Raw genomic sequence first — 16,041 nt, forward strand, 5'->3', positions numbered from 1 at the left:
TTCTAGCTCTGCAATATAATGATGTGCATTAATTCATTGGTGCAGTCAAAGATACAGGGAAAGTCAGGCTGGTTATTGTGCTGGGTTTCTCTAGTCTCTGTGGAGCTCCTACAAATGAGGCCATGCGGAGGCAACACTTTTGCCTAGTTGTACTCAGTATAAACCACTGTAAATGCTGAATGCCCTGTAGCCTGTTATTGCGTGTTTTGGCCAAGTCTGTTTGTTGTTGGCCCATTGTTTTGGTTTTAACGTGAATTAACCTTTGTAAATTGATGAAAAAAAATAACGTACACGCAAATGTATTAGCAGCTTTTCATGCAAATTCTGCGCTGATGTAGTACAGTGAGATTTTAAGTGGTATCACTAAAATGAAGCTGGGCAAGTCACTTCATGCCCTTTCATTCTTAATTTGGAAGAGTTCTCTGCTGCTGAGAATTTTAAGATTTGCATATGAAAATGGCTTTCTGAGAATTCTCTATTTTTAGTCTGTCTAGAATTAGTTCCTATCACTCCCAAAAAACACCGACCGTGTGTCTATGTTTGCTTGGTCTTTCATGATTTGTTATACTCTAGTGACTGTTGTTGCAACGTCTAATTCAGCTCCCGTTGATACTTTGAGTGTTAAACCAGAATTTTTCACTGAGAACAGGATTGAGCGCTCGGCTCAGAAAATTCCCTCTGGTTTAAATAATACCAGCTGTTTGACCTCCAAGAGATGAAATCTGTGACAGCTTTACTATTACTAATAGAGAGGTACTCTGATGCTACAGCCTGGCTTCTCTTGCTTACTGAATCTGTTTTTGTTATCACAGCTCCTTCGAATGACAATAGCGAAGCAAAGACTTGGAGATGATGAAGTTGGGGCTCGTCACTTTGCAGCACATGAGCGGGAGGACCTTGTTCAACAATTGGAGAAGGCTCGAGAACAAGTAATAGTTAAATGGGCATATACTGTCATGTTGTAGGGAGCTAGTGCAGTAGCAAGCAAATGACTGCTTCTGTTGTGTTTGGAGGGCTGGTACCTGATTAACATTGCAAATAGTGGTGAAGATACTGGGATTTTTACTGAAACAGTTCTTATTGAGCAATCACTTAAACATGCACACCTGGTTAGAGTGAGTTTCCTAATCTCATTAATTCCTTCTCTAGATTATTGATTCTCCTCTTTTTGTAATGTGCAGCAACAACTTGTGACAGTTGAACATTTTCAATGAAAGAGACTCCTTAGCTACAAGCTGTTACAAGTATTCATCACAATATGTGGTGGCTGATGCATCTCCTAAAGATATTCTCAGAATGGATTTATCTGTAGGAGTGTTGTTAGTCTCCTCTTCCTCCTGCCTCGTAGGTATTTCTTCCCCTTTTTTGAAAAAGTCTTGCATCAGACCTCTGTCCCCTACTTCAAGTCTGTATTAATACTGAGTACCACACAGCATCTGATTTATCAGACTCTTTCCCTAACACCGATACACAGCTTTCCGGACAATTTTGGGGGGTTGTGTTCTTCGTTGTTCCCACACTCATTCCTACCAATGTCAGTTCCCCCTGAATGACCCAGGGGGATCTGTCGTGCAGGAAGAGGTGGGTATTTCTTGGTTTTCAGTCTTCACTCAAGTGCAGCGCTGCTTTAGCTCACCAGAAGGACTGCTGACTGCACTTGGTCTTCTTCCAGTGTGATCCTCTTTGCTGTCTCTGTTCCCAAGCTCACACTATGTTCATCACCTGGCCTCTTTTCACATGGTCTTCTGTTGTCCTTCCTGGCTTGTCAAGTGTTTTCTGAGGTGCCAGGGGAGACTTCTCCACTCATTGCACACTTTTCTCACACTCTCCATTTCCTCTCCTTGGAAGTTTGAAGCTGTTACTCCTTAAGTATCTTTTATACTGGACTCCTTCACCTTTTTCCTTAATAGCAAAGCTCACCCTGTCAACTGCTTTATGTTGTACTTTTCTCAGTTCTTCTTCCTATTCTGCGGAACTTAATTGCTGAAAGTCCCACGATTAGTATAATTTCTGCCTTACAGACTTTTTCTTTATTCTCCGAATTTGCCAGATTCAGTTGAGTTCATTTCTGGAGTCCTAGAAGTTATGTGCTAAAACCAGCCTAATAAGTTTGTAACAAAATTATAGTATGGATTAAGGTTTATTTTGCTGTTACATTTTAGTTGTTTTCTAGAAATTCTGTAAAACCAGTCTTACTTAACTTCACATTAATGAAATAATACCAAAACAGAGCAAAAGTACTGGGGGTTATTAGCTTTGGCAAGACTTTTGACTGTCCAAAATCAAGCCTTTTCAGTGCTTGTTGCTGTTTTCAGCTATGTGACCTTTTGTTTAAACTTCAAAATATTCATACAGCTTTTCCTTCTTCCCAGATCGAGACTCTGAGACATGATCTTCAGGCTGCACTGGATGAGTTACAGGATGTGAAAGAGGAACGTTCTTTTTACCAAGATAAGTCTGACAGACTAAACCAAGAACTTAATCATGTCTTAGGAGGGCATGAGAACCGTATCATCGACGTAGATGCTCTGTGTATGGAGAACAGGTGAGCGCGTTGCAAACTACTGTTTCCCTAGAACAAGCAGTGCATTGCTTTAACAGGAGTATCGGGAAGTCAAGAGATGTTGGTAATTTGTTTTGTCTGTTTTGTTTGTGCTGTAGCTAACCATCAAATAGTATTGAGAAAGGCTGCAGGAAATTACAAGTGTTTTATTTGGCTACAGAGATGTCAGTGATACTCCCAAATAGAGCTAAAAAAGGAAAAGGAAGAAAAGTGCAGACTTTTTTATTCCCATCACTGCATGCCACCAAAAGCAGGACTGTTAAAATTCGGTGTCTTCAGAAAATCAGTGAGTTGTAATGGGCTGATCTTGGATTGGAGACAGGGACTTTGAGTACCCTGAGCTAACAATTTCAGACATAGTTCTCACTACAGGGAGAGGTTGTCAACATGGAGTGATTTGCCAACAAAAGTTGCTGGTGAAATCACCCATATAGGTATTCTTGCCACTTCCTTGGGAAAAGAATTTGCTTTATGGTTTCTGCTAAGGACGACAGAGGAGTCACTGCCAGAGCCATCGCAGGTACTTCCCTTAATGTCAACAATTACCTTAAAGTGAAATAGATCTCTTAGACACTTTCCATTTACAGGGACTTATACTTCAGGTAGCAAAGTGTAATAGCAAAGGCATTACTTCCTCCTAGCAACTCCCATTTTTTTTCTGTTTTGTGTGGCTTATACAGTTCGGTATGAATTTAGGCCCCCTGCTCCCCTGAGAGTGATATGATTTTTTTTTTTTTCTCCTCTAAAATAGTTAAATTGTCACAAACTCTTAATACATCTGCAGTTGCACTACCTGAAAGAGAATATTTTATAAAGCCTTTATGCCTGAAAAAGGTATTTTCCTATGTGGAAATAGCCATCTAATCCAAGTGCATAAGCTCTGTTAGGAAGAAATGTACTGTTTCAGTTAACTGTGTACCATTTTTCAACTATACTGTTAAATTTTCTACTTTGTGATTGCTAATGAGAAGTGCCATGTAAGTGATGGATATTGCAATCCGAAAGTTCTGCGTAGTTGAGTCTTGTGTTGACATATATACAAATCTTCATGCATCCATCTCACAGACCTTCAAGTACAGAGGGCATGAGTAAATGCTTCCTGTCCGTTTCCTCTAGACATAAATATATCCTTTTAGCTTCTCTCCCCAAAAACCTAAGGACCGATATAAAATGGTTGTGCAGCATGCTTGGCAAATCTAACAGGAGAGCAGTCTCCTTCTCATGCAATTTGTTTCCCTACTCAAAGTTTTATGAGGTCAAGAGCAGTAAGATTTTGTTATTTTATCCCTCACAAAACTGCAGAGGGAAAAGAACTCTTAGGAGTTCAAAGAGAGGACATGCCAAATAGTAAAGAGGAGTGCTTGAGGCAGTACTTGAAGGTAACATGAAGTAATTTCTTTTTCAGGTATCTTCAAGAGAGATTAAAACAACTTCAAGAGGAAGTCAACCTTCTTAAGTCTAATATTACTAAATATAAGGTAAGATCCTCTCAGTGTATTATCTAAACTGTGCTTTGTTGTTCATGAAGGTAATTGTTCATTCTCATGTTCAAGTGCATTTAAAGAGCAAAATTGTGTCTTCAAAGAAAATCCACCCCAACATACTGACAATACTAGCATGTATACATATTACATGCACAGTCTTCTTATAAGTTTCTTAGCTGATGTAGTACAAAGGGATACCCATTAAGAGTATTTTGAAAAATGAATTTGATACCTTTTTTAAGTTTTGTGGGAGAACTCTCCTCCTGCTGGTAGGTGCAAAGTAGCAGGGCAGGCACTGTGTGGTGAATGACTTCAGCTGTGTTGCTGTCACAAGCAGGTCTTGTCTTCCTGTTCCTGAATAGCCACTGTTTCTTCACACGGCTTAGTGATTGCTAAGTTGTATTTGTTCTCCCTTTCCTGGGTTAAGATATATGCTGTTTTGCACTAAACCTTCAGGTTTGAATTCTGAGGGCAAAATATTCTTGCTCTTCCCTGAGGTCAAGCACTCTGGTTTCTTCTGCAAGTGATTTTGAGGTGTGGGAGGGGAGGGCTGCTTGTCAGGGCATGAGAAGAGTTGTCCTAGGATTGCAAGTAGCACTTCTTGCTAATGGTTACATTTAGGTCACCGTGAAGCAGCCACAACACTAATTGCATTTTTGTGTGTGAGCAAAGCTCCTCAAAATACCAAGTTCATTTCAGCGTCTGTTCAGACTTATGACTTGGGAGCCTCAGAGTGTGAGTTAGTTTATCGGTGAGAACTGAGCATCATGGTGGTCTGGTGGGTTTCGTTGAATTGTATTAGTTTTGGAAGAGCTGGACTTCTGTAGCAGGATCGTTCTGCTGCTAATTCCTGAAAATCAGTATTTGCTACTAAAAGGGCTTCTAGAAACTCTGATAGAGGAGTTTGAGCTTTCCCTCTGAATGCTATCCAAAGAGATGCTGGGGAAAGTCTATTTTGTACCCAACCAATATTCTCTATAGGGTACTGCAGTATCTTCATTGGCATTGAGCAGATTATTAAAAATTAGGCAAGTCTTAAAAATGCATTGGGTCAAGTAGGTGGAAGAGACTACAATAAAGAGATTGCAATGAGACAGAATGAGCCTTTGTTACATTGCAAAGACTCTTCTGGCTGGAGAACAATTCCCCAGGAGAGTCATGTTCCCATGACTTGCTATGGGTGTAGGCTCCAGGCCCTGCAGAGTTGTTCTGAGACTGGAATCCAAAGTTCCAGATCATTTAATGAAAGGATTTGTTTGCTACTGTTTTTCTAAACAAGATACCTCTTGTTTCCTTAGAATGCACTAGAGAGACGAAAAAATTCAAAGACTCACAGTAGATCCAGTAGCAGTGCTCTGACTGGAGTCCTGTCTGCAAAGCAAGGTATTACAGAAATGCAGCATGATCTCATTGAATTCCTTCCGTCTTACCTCTTAATTTCAGTAACCTTTCCTCACTAACCAAACCACAGTCTTTCATCTCTTTCTCGTTTATTATCATGTACTAATTTTTGTTCTTTTCTCAGTCGACTTGACAATATAAAATTTGCCTCTTGAGTGCTGCTTCTCCCTTTGTTACTCTTGTGCCATTTATTCTCTCCCTTTGTTACTCTCGTGCCATTTATTCTCTCCCTCTCCAGTTTTATCAACCACTTTTTTTTTTTTAATCTCTAAACCCCTCTGCAACTTTGACCCTGACAAATCACTCCTTTATTCATCTCTTTGTTCTGCCTACAATGGCAACCACAAATCATATTCCAATGAAAAATAGACTGGGTGGTGGAGGAAGGTCCCTAACTCAGGTTTTCTGCTCCTGTTCTTGGAAGCTTTTACACTCAGATGTTTTGCAAGAAATCCTTTTGTTCCCTGTTTCTTCATGGGTAGTAAAATGGAGTTTTTTATATATAGATATATATATGTATATATATATATATATATATATATGTTTTTTAGTTTTTTCCCCTTCAAAGAAAATATCAAGATTAGGAAAGAAGGGAGAATGGAAAATTCTCTATACCAAACAGTATACCTGGCACCCTACTGTTTAGGTCCTGGTGTACACACATGAGATCAGTAGTATTTGTTGAAATGCGCTTTTCTGGTTTTGATTTATCTTTTGTCCTCTTCTCCATGTACTTGTATACATGTAAATATATACATATATAAAGAGGCAGAGTCAGATTCTTGTTACAGAAGTTAGTGATACTTGTGAACTTCCTGGTGTGGCTGGGAGGGGGAGGCTCTGAGCTGCAGAGGAAGAGCTCATGGGTGGCTGTGTTTTCACATTAATCTTAAAAAACCTGAAGATAAAATAATTCTAAAAAATAAAAGCTTCTTTATAGGCCTATGTTTTAATGTAAGTGGGAAAAAATACATAATTTTTACCAATCCATAGGCCTGTAAAAGAATGAGGTTGCTTCTGTATGAACAAAAATAATTTTCCAAAAGCAGCATTAAGTTAATGTAAGATGTGTCTGTCTGTACTTGTTCTGGCAAGTGCTGTGCAATAATGATCAGCTTAGAAAGCCACTGTCATTATGCCAGCTAGAGGTTATATTTCTGGTCTTTTGTCTTTATTTGTTAATTCAAGGAAAAAGAATATTCATTTAAGTAAGGAGAATAGTTCTTTAATGCTAAGTAAATGTTTATATCACATCTCTGTGCGTGAGTAGCCAAAACTGATTTGTGTTTTTAACATTCTAGTCCAAGAGCTGTTGTCGGAGGATCACGGCTGCAGCCTGCCAGCCACACCACAGTCCATTTCAGACCTCAAATCACTGGCCACTGCATTGCTGGAAACTATCCATGAAAAAAACATGGTCCTACAACACCAAAGGCAAACCAACAAGTAGGTAGCATGACTTCTAAGTAAAATAGAACTTAACAAGCTATGGAAAAGTCATAGTTTTGGGGGAGTTTGGGAAATGGGAAGGAAGATCCATTTTCACAGAAAATGTATTGTCATTGTTAACTGCTGAGTTCTTTAGTTTTTAAGGTCAGGTATGTGTTTAGAAAAAAAATTACATTTTCAAAGTCAAGTCTGGGATTGACAGAGACCTGTCTGCCTCTGCTAGGCAAGGATTGGTTTGCTGCTCAAGTTAAGACAAACCATATTAACACAGGGGGCACTTGTAGGAAGGGCTGAAGAAAAACTGCTGGGAGGAAGGATGCCATTGAACTGGAGGAGAAGATATGTGGTAATTGGTTGTTATTGTAGGAATTTGCTAATGAATGTTGGTGAGAATAGTAAATATTGCACCTAGGAAAGGATCTGAAAAGATTTAATGTAACATTTGTCACAGGCTAGCAGCCTGTCATACAGATGATAGCTGTTGCTCCTGCAGTTACTTTGCCAAAAGTTGTAGGAGATAAACACATTTGGATTGCTACTATGTGATTTTTTTTTTTTTTAAATCTGAACTGAACTTTCAAGGAGAATTTGTTTACTCTTAGCTGTTCTACTCATCAGTAGAATTCTTTGTCTCGCACAGGTTCTGTCATGTCAGAATATAATCATTTTTGACACATTTTCTGACATTCTGATATTATTGTCCTTATACGGTGTATGAAAATCAGGGCTGGGAAGTGTTCCCTGATTCTCTGCTCAGTATTTTTTTCTTTTTAACACTGAGTCACTACTGGTAATCAGAGGTTATTCAGGCTTCTCAAAGGCACATCAGGACCAAATGCCAGAAACAGGCAGACATCTTTCATGAAAAGGAGGAGGAGTACTGAAGTGAACTGTATTGCACTAGAATAGATGATTCATTTTGAAAATTGATAACTCTGATACTAGGCAGACTCTGTTGCATAATTCTTAGTGATGTGGCAACAGAAATGGAGGAGCAGTTTATAGCGACTCTTAATATGCTTAAGAAAGCAAATGCCTCATCAGCTAAAGGGAGACCCAAGTGTTGAAAACGTAGCCCAGGTCTAACTGGTGGCAGCTCAGTCAGCTTGTGCCTGTGTGTCAGGTAATGCAAGAGGAGTTCCTACACTGAGCAGTGCTAACAAAAGGCTAACGCCTGCTTACTTCCTCCTTATTGCTAACGTAACGTCAGATGAACACATCCAGAGAATAACTTTTGTTATTCCATGTATAACCAATCTTTGCCTTTTACATCTTCATACTGTATCATTACCTGATGTTCTAGTTTGCGTACTCTTCCCTGTAACTATGGCAAAAGTCTTTCTTAATTTTGTATCTCTCTCTGATCACATGCAGCCTCTTGCATCTCTCAAATGTCTCATTGTGATGATGGCTTTACTTTCTGATACTACTGTCTCTGCTTTTGACTACTGAGTATGGGTTTTCCTGCGATAAACCTTCTCAGGGAGATAGGATTCTTTTATCTGCAGGCCAAACTGGTCACTTATAGCCAGGGCAGTAGAGGCTGGATGTGTGCACCAAGTAATATTCTGTGGCCAGTAGAAGATCAGTTCTTAGAGGGAGGTGACCGAGGTCAGGCGTATGCTCAGAGCTGTAGTGTTGGCATTTATTTCAGCATGCTTAAGGGGGAAAAAAATAAAGACAAGTCCTGGGCAAGTTGAGTGAAGAGCCTCAGCAATGCTCCTGTGTGGTGTGCTCATTCTTTTTGTTATGTCTGGCTTTAGTTGGATTAAAGAAGCTTTTAAGCAGCTAGGAGGAATGGGAGCTACTTCAAGTAGACACACCTAAGACACAAAAGGGTTTAATTGAAAAAGGGAAATACAGGTAGGACATCCAGGAAAAACACCATTTATTGGAGGTGCACTAGCTGGCTGTTGGGGGCACTTATTTGCCAAGTAAAAATTTACAAGTAAATACTGATGACTTTAAAAATGGGGAAGAAACTGCCCATCTGTTGGAGAAGGTTAGAGATGAGAGTGAGGTCAGTGCACAAGTAAAACAGACAGATCCATAAACTGGTACTAGCACAAAATGCGTTCTTTTGTTGAAGACATGTCTCCATTCAAAGTAGAAAGTTGAGAAAGATGTGGAGCTAGAGAGAATTGTAATGACAAAAGGTTTTACGTAAATCAGATAGAAGTCTTCTCCTTTACCCTTATGTTTCTCTGTTTTGTTTGCCCAGCTTTCCCTGTGCAAAGAGCATGTTTGGAGAACACAGTTACTCTCTTGGGTTGTTGGGTGAAGAAGGTGAGATTTGATTGGGTAAAGAATGTGAGATATTGAGGTGTCTGTATCATTCATGGAAGAAGTTCTGCTTTTGATATTTGATAGGTGATTGACCTATTAGTGTTTCTGTTATCAGTAAATGAGACTTTTCAGACCATATGAACTTATTTTCCTCCAAACAGTTAACCTGCTCTAAAGTCAAAACATCTTTTGCTTGCAGGTTGCGATATGGCTATGTAAGCTTACAATAGCAGAGTGGAACATTTGCTTTCTGATTAGCTGAAGCAATGAGACAGTGGATTTTTTTAATATAGATTAGAATTTGAATGTCCTGCTGAAATTGACTTTCTGCTGTTATACTATTGTTAAAAACATCTGTTGCCACTTGCTTTTGGAACAGACACACTATTATTATTACTACTTTTCTAAATAAGCTAAAAGGAGCTGTGAGAGTATATGCGTAGGAATGAGTGGGCTAAATCCAGCGTTTATTTTTTTTAGCCCCACTTTTAAGGAAGAAAGCAGTTGTTTGGGAAGAAAGCAGGTCGTTTTCCCCAGGTGATTAGTAGCTGCTACTGCTAAGTTTAAGTAACCTCCTGTTTCTCCTCAGAAGCACATCAGCTTAATTTGAAAAGGCAGTTGTAAATGAATTCTGTATGCAGTAATGTGTTGTGAGATTAAATAGTTACATAAATGCAAAAAGAAACAGTCCTAACCCTGCCTAGCAAGTGGATAAAAATATTTTTTTCTTCTGCCAGCTGTAAACTATTTATTAGATGTTCTTTTTTGTGCAATTTGTTCCTGAAATTGCCAGCACATATGCAAGCCAGATTAGTGTAGAAGCTGCTCTGCTGTGTAGACGTGTTGCACTAATTTTAACTTTTCCAACTTGGGCAAGCTCAGTCATGACCAAAATTACAAAAAGGATTGTGTCAGTGTGTATCCAAGTAAATGTTTCCGTGTGATGTATAGAAATGAATTTGTGACCGTGATAGACGTTATTTACAGACATTTGGGTGATTGTGTCTGTGTGAGGATACGTGTCTTCTGCAGCAGGATCTGAGTTGAAAGTGAGGTGGGTGGAGCTCAGGTGCTGCACATCGGCACAACTCCCTTCAGATCGTGGCCACGGATGTTGGGAAGCCTGGGACAGCCAGGAGGGAGCTTCTGCATTCAGGTGGGAGCATCACTGCTGTTACCTGAACGATGGATTTCTGCAAAAGGGAGGTTAAGACTAACGCCTTTGTGGCATTAGACACATGACTGGGGACAACAGAAATAGCTATCAGCACCTTTGTCCATGACATGATCCTTCTTTTTTAGTTGAAGGATCTGATCTATTATGGCTGGAGATTAAAAAAAAAAAAAAAAAAAAAAAAAAAAGAATAGATTAGGGAATTTGATGCTACCAACTTTAAAAATAAAACCTCCTGTTCCAGGCCACCACAGCTCAGTCTTCCCACAGCACATACAGGGGTGGCAAATTATCTGGAGGTTATAGGGCAAAGGAAGGAATGGGATAAATCACGCTGTGTCCAGGATTGCTTACACGTTTATTTTTCAAAAAACTGTTTCTGTAAGAATGCAGAGTTTTACCCATACCAGTCTTCAGATAATGTGGTTTGGAGCAGACTGAATCATACTCATCACTGAATGTATTCTGCTTTCTTCCTGAATGAAAGGAACAGGGTTAAGCATTGTCCTCCCTGTTTGCCAACCTTTGTTCAGAGCCGCAGAATGATCCTTCTATGTGAGAAACTGCAACAAAGGCTCAGCCCTTCTTCTGAGGATCCACTGGGAATTATCAGGACATATTTGCTCCAAAACCTTTAGAAATAGTGTGGTACAGCTGATAAATGAATTACGAAATTTAAGAGAAAAAGAAGAGTGACTCTGCTACTGTTGCCTGAATAAAAAGAGCAGTAGTAATAACTGAACTTGCTGCTGAGGGCTGAGTTTCCTTCTGTGATGCTGCTAGCTGACAGGGAGAGCAGGATCTTTCCCCCCTTTTCTGCCCTGGAATTACTGGTGAACTACTTATGAAAATAATAAGGATTTTCTTCTTTTCCTGGCGGAAGTGCTAAACTTGTGACCCATTTGTGGTGACAGTCATTAGCCACATCAGCTTTGCTTTGTTGGCTCCCTGGCTGAGGTAACATGACATGGAAGAAGTCTTGGATCATCTCTCTCTGTTGGCGGCTCCTCCAAGCCAGGGAGCTGTGGGGCCAGGCGGGGGAGACGGGAATGGGCTCCCTGTGTGCCAGGCAGAGCTGCCCGCAGGGCGCTGTGCCCTCTCCATCGCCCCGGGCTTTGTACTGCACAGCACGGCTGCTGCGCATCAGGCCGTACGCTGGGCTATGAGAATAAAGTTATTAAGGATGAGTCTCTGGTACCAGATGGAAGCATTCTGAAAGTGAAATCTAGACTTGAACAATTTTGGTTGTAATTGGATAAGACAGTAATAGATCCATCATGACCTTGGTAACCTATTTGATTATTGAATTTAAATGGGGAAATAAACATAACTGCTCCCAGATGTCTTCTCTCTTCTGCTTGTAAACCTGATGGACTGTTTGCTTTTTAGTTGATATATGCTCCTGTACCTCTCAGTACTTTCTTTGATATGTATTATAAGCTTTCTCCTCTTTTACATTATCTGTCTCATCTTGATATTTTTGTAATCTCCAAAATACAGACTTTCATTTGGCATTGCAGAGCCCTCACAGTAGAGGTTTCAAGAATACTTCTTAATCAACTTTCCTAGACCCTTTGATATTTACTGGGTTTGCTCTTCTTCATGTCCTTCCCACGTTCTGGCGTCGTGTCAGCAATGACATTCCCAGTGTGCTCAGATGTCTGCGGCAAATAGCCCTCGTGGGCAAGCTCATGGCATAGCGTTACACAGCCCGATGAGTGGGGGATACGCTGCTTCTCAGCATCCACTTCAAATTTAACTTATCCTTCTGCTTTAATTTGATGAGTAAAACTTGCTGTCCATTCTGTCTGCTGTTGTTTAGAATTGCTGCCTCGTCTAGGTTTCTCACTCTGTTGAGTATTGTTTGGGGTTTATTTAAAGACTTTAACTCTAGAAGACTTGCTGTGCCTGTGAAGAGAAACACATTCTGAAATTCATTGGGGGAAAAAGAGCTCTCTTTGCAAGATAGAAATCTCTCATTTGATTTTGTGAGAATTAAGACTAAAAGTTAAATCCTGCAGGAAAGCTAACTGCAAATAGTATTTGTGTAGGAATAGGATACAAAAGAAGCGATGACCTAGGAATGCAGTGAAAACTAAGAGTTGGTGATAAAGGCGCTAAAGAGCTTGAAGCTTTTTAGTGAAGTAGAGAACAGAGTTGAGCACTGAAAGAAAAGGCATAGTGGAAAATATATTTTTTGCCATTTTAAGCAATTTTAGTGATAGAGAAACCTCTATGAATAAAGGACTAGGCCAACATTGTTCTTAGGACTTCAGAATCAATCTAGATGTTGTCTTGAGTTGTCCATATTTTGTCTGCAAGTGGTTTACCTTTGGGTTTTAGCTGTAGAGAAAGTAAAAGTAACCAGGAAGAGAAATTTGCCAGCAAGGAAAGAGTAATGTTGTGAGTTGGGATTCTTTGTCTTTGCCAAAGGGCAAAAGTTGAATGTCCAGTACATCCTATACCTTTTTTTTTTTTTTTTTTTTTTTAATCCATGGGATAGATTAGACAACTATACTTCAATTTTTTTAACTCTGGGGGAGGGTGTCCGTTGCCATTAATGAAAAGAGATGACTGTATCCAAGTTTACTGCACTAGTTAAGTGACAAGTTGAAAGATGGACTGTGGTCATGTGTGCAATTGTGCTTTGGTTACCTTGGCATCACAAGGAGTCTCACATCAGCTGACTATCCCTGGCTTTCGTTTTTGTTTTCTTTTTCCAAAGAATTCTAGGTAATCGAGTTGCAGAACTAGAAAAGAAATTAAGAACTTTGGAAATTGCTGGCTTGTGGAGTCTTCCAGGTTAGTAAAAATTCAAGGGAACAGCTTGCATTATTTAGTTTTTGAGGGTATATTTGCATCTAAGAAAAGGTTCGCTATAATTTTTTACTGACAATTATTTTGTGAATGTGCTGTTCAGCACATTTGCAAAATGAGAAATCTCTAATAAATGTTAAGTTGAAAACAAAAATCACTAGACTATTTAAACTCAGAGTCAAATATGTATACTGGGAAAAAAAAGTTTCAAATACTGGAAATAATCAAATTACCTCCGTAGTCTGCAGGCAAAAAAAAAAAGGAACTATATTATTTATGATACACAGAAGATGGGCCATGATATTTTTTCAACAAATTTTATTTATTAATTTTGTACTTCTTGAAACTTCCATGGATTTTATTGCTGTATTTTTGATGTTTTTCTGTAGAATCATAAACTCTGAGAAATTTGAAATGTAAATGATCTTAAATTTTCTAGTCCATCTCTCCATAACAGACTTATTCCCAGTAGCATTTTAAGTATTGTATTTGGGTTTGAATTACTAAAGTAATGGGAGATTAATCTGCTTCCTAATAGACCTCGCTGTTAGGAAAATATACAACATTCAATTTACATTTACTTTTTGCTTCTTTTCTTCCCATTACACCTAATTGTGTCTTCTTTAACCACTGTATATTATGCAGCTCCATTGCTGGTGTTTGCATCATTAGGCTTTGTTGTTTACAGCTTCCTATCAGTACTGCTGAGGGTGGGAGATAGTGTGGTTTAGGCTTCTAGGTTTTTTCGCTCCGTGTTCCACCCAACCTTTCCATCTAGAAGAAACATCTGACAAAGCTGAAGAGACCTTCGCACAAGCTGTTGCTGGTAGCCCTTTGGCCTGGGGGGTGTATTTCCAGTTCAGCGTGCCCACCGTAGCCATTCTGTCACCTGTCTGGAACGGGCTCTCTCATTGACACCTTCCAGAACTGAAGGTCCCAAATTTGTCGCCCTGTATTACTCTTCAGTCACCTAGTCCTGCCCCATGTTGTCCAAAAGGTCCACGTGAAGTATTTGTCTAAAACCCTCCTTCACGGCAGTTTTGTACATTGTTGCAAATGTGTATCATCAACTCACCAGTCTAAGGTACTGTAGGATTTTTTTTTTCAAATACAATGTTCCGTGAAATTCATACACTAATAAATGCAGCCTTTCTAATCTTTGCAAAATATATTTTAAAAATTGAACAGTGGGAACTTCTTGCACTGTTGTTGGTCTCTGTAGGTAAGACATCAAATTAATGTTTATACAATAACAACTGTCTCTTTCCTTCCTTTCTTTTGCTGCCTGAAGGCCTGAGCTACAATGTCTCAGTGGGATTTGGGAGTAGGTTCTGCTTGATGTATATTTTTAGTAACTGATTATAGCAGTACGTTAAATATTGTCACTGCATGTAAATAAACGGAAATGTTATTTGAGCATTTTTATATCCAACAGATTAAGATGTTCAGTCAAGTGAGTTAGATGACCACAGGAGAAATAGAGACTGCTCTATAAGACGATTCCTATAAATTGAGCAAATAGTAAGAAATTGTGATCTTAAATAGTTGCAAAGGAATTTTACAGTGGAGTGTGAGCTCTGTTGAGCCCAAGGTTTGTTGATTTGCTGTGTGCCTTTTGAATTAAGAGTGCGCTTTTGTTCCCAAGTGCGCTCTAGATCCAAGGTGGTCTGTGAGAGGCTCACACCACCTGCTGGGTCACCAGTCTCCAGAGCGTGGAAAGCTGCTGCTCCACAGAACAGCGGCACGTAACAAATAGTGTGGGAACTACCCCAGTGGACTCTGCACCTGAATGTTGGCTTGGGCGAGGGGCAAAGCATGCACAGTGTCTCATCTGGTCAGCCTGAAATCCAGAGAGGCAAAATTCTTATTTGATTGTGAGTTTAACTTTTTGTCATTGGGAAAAAAATACGCAGGTGAAAGCTGATGTTCAGTCTGGCACTAAAAGAAACGCACATTTTAAACTGCAGGTTTTTAATCTGAAGTTAATGTTTCTACTTAGTCATCATTGTCCATTGTAACAAAACATCCACTGTCACCATGGTATTAACATCTTCCATATGGTGTTAACAAATGATATTAAGAAACTTTATCCTATCAAAGAGGTTTTTTTTTGTTAGGGGACGTGTTTGCCATCCACTTTTTGAGCAGTGCATGAATGAACTATGGGGGAGCTCAAACAAGAGGAAACGTGTGTTTAATTTTTGAAATGGTGGAAGTGGTATCGTAGTTCATTTTCTGTAGAAGTTCTGCCTGCCACAAACTTCAGCTTCCCATCTTGGAAAATGTGCTTAAATTAAACAAGTCTCTTGCAAGCTTCATTACTGAAAAGAAAGCAATCTTGGGCATAGACTTGGCTCTGATTTTCTTTGTATGAGCCTACTTACCTTGAGAAGGAAGCAGAGAACATGATGTTTGCAGAAGCATTTAATTATTCGCTTTGTCTTAGGTACATTGTGGTTCAAATATGCATGCATAATATGTTTAGTGTATTCAGTAACAGTACATAGTGAACAAACACCACCTTATTCCTCTCAAAATCTGATGTCACTAGACATTCAGTTAAGCAATTCTGTATTTTTAAAAATTTATAGTTTCCTGGAAATTCCCAATTTCCACTGAAAAAAAGCCTGAGAAAAGAGGCGGCTGTGACTCGGCCCTTTTCTGTGTGGGGTGACAGGGAAGGGTCGGCACAGCCTCTTGCTGTGCAGCGCTGGGCAGGGAGCAGAGCAGGGGGACAGTCCCCAGGCTCAGCAGCTGCCGGGGCTGGAGCCACTTAGAGCCAGTCGGTGCAGCACAGGGTGCCCAGCCCTGGAGAAGAAAGTTAAGAATTTACTGCTACTGGAAACTCACTCGTCTGCTTATTTGGC

General features: G+C 39.7%; 1 protein-coding gene across 10 annotated transcripts in view; it reads left to right on the forward strand.

Annotated features, from left to right (window-relative positions):
* CCDC149 (coiled-coil domain containing 149) overlaps window positions 1–16,041 on the forward strand; it is a 51,307-nt gene that overhangs the window by 24,519 nt on the left and 10,747 nt on the right. For all 10 annotated transcript variants that reach the window (XR_013922059.1, XR_013922060.1, XM_080343380.1 and 7 more), the window contains 6 exons: window positions 813–929; window positions 2,373–2,545; window positions 3,969–4,041; window positions 5,346–5,430; window positions 6,750–6,894; window positions 13,083–13,159. Coding sequence is in view for 8 of the 10 variants with exons in the window: in XM_080343380.1 (XP_080199506.1) it covers window positions 813–929; window positions 2,373–2,545; window positions 3,969–4,041; window positions 5,346–5,430; window positions 6,750–6,894; window positions 13,083–13,159 (670 nt within the window). In the remaining 2 variants the exon portion in view is untranslated. The remainder of the gene's footprint in view (window positions 1–812; window positions 930–2,372; window positions 2,546–3,968; window positions 4,042–5,345; window positions 5,431–6,749; window positions 6,895–13,082; window positions 13,160–16,041) is intronic.

Source organism: Nesoenas mayeri, assembly GCF_963082525.1.
Source record: "Nesoenas mayeri genome assembly, chromosome: 4".
Classification (NCBI taxonomy): domain Eukaryota; kingdom Metazoa; phylum Chordata; class Aves; order Columbiformes; family Columbidae; genus Nesoenas; species Nesoenas mayeri.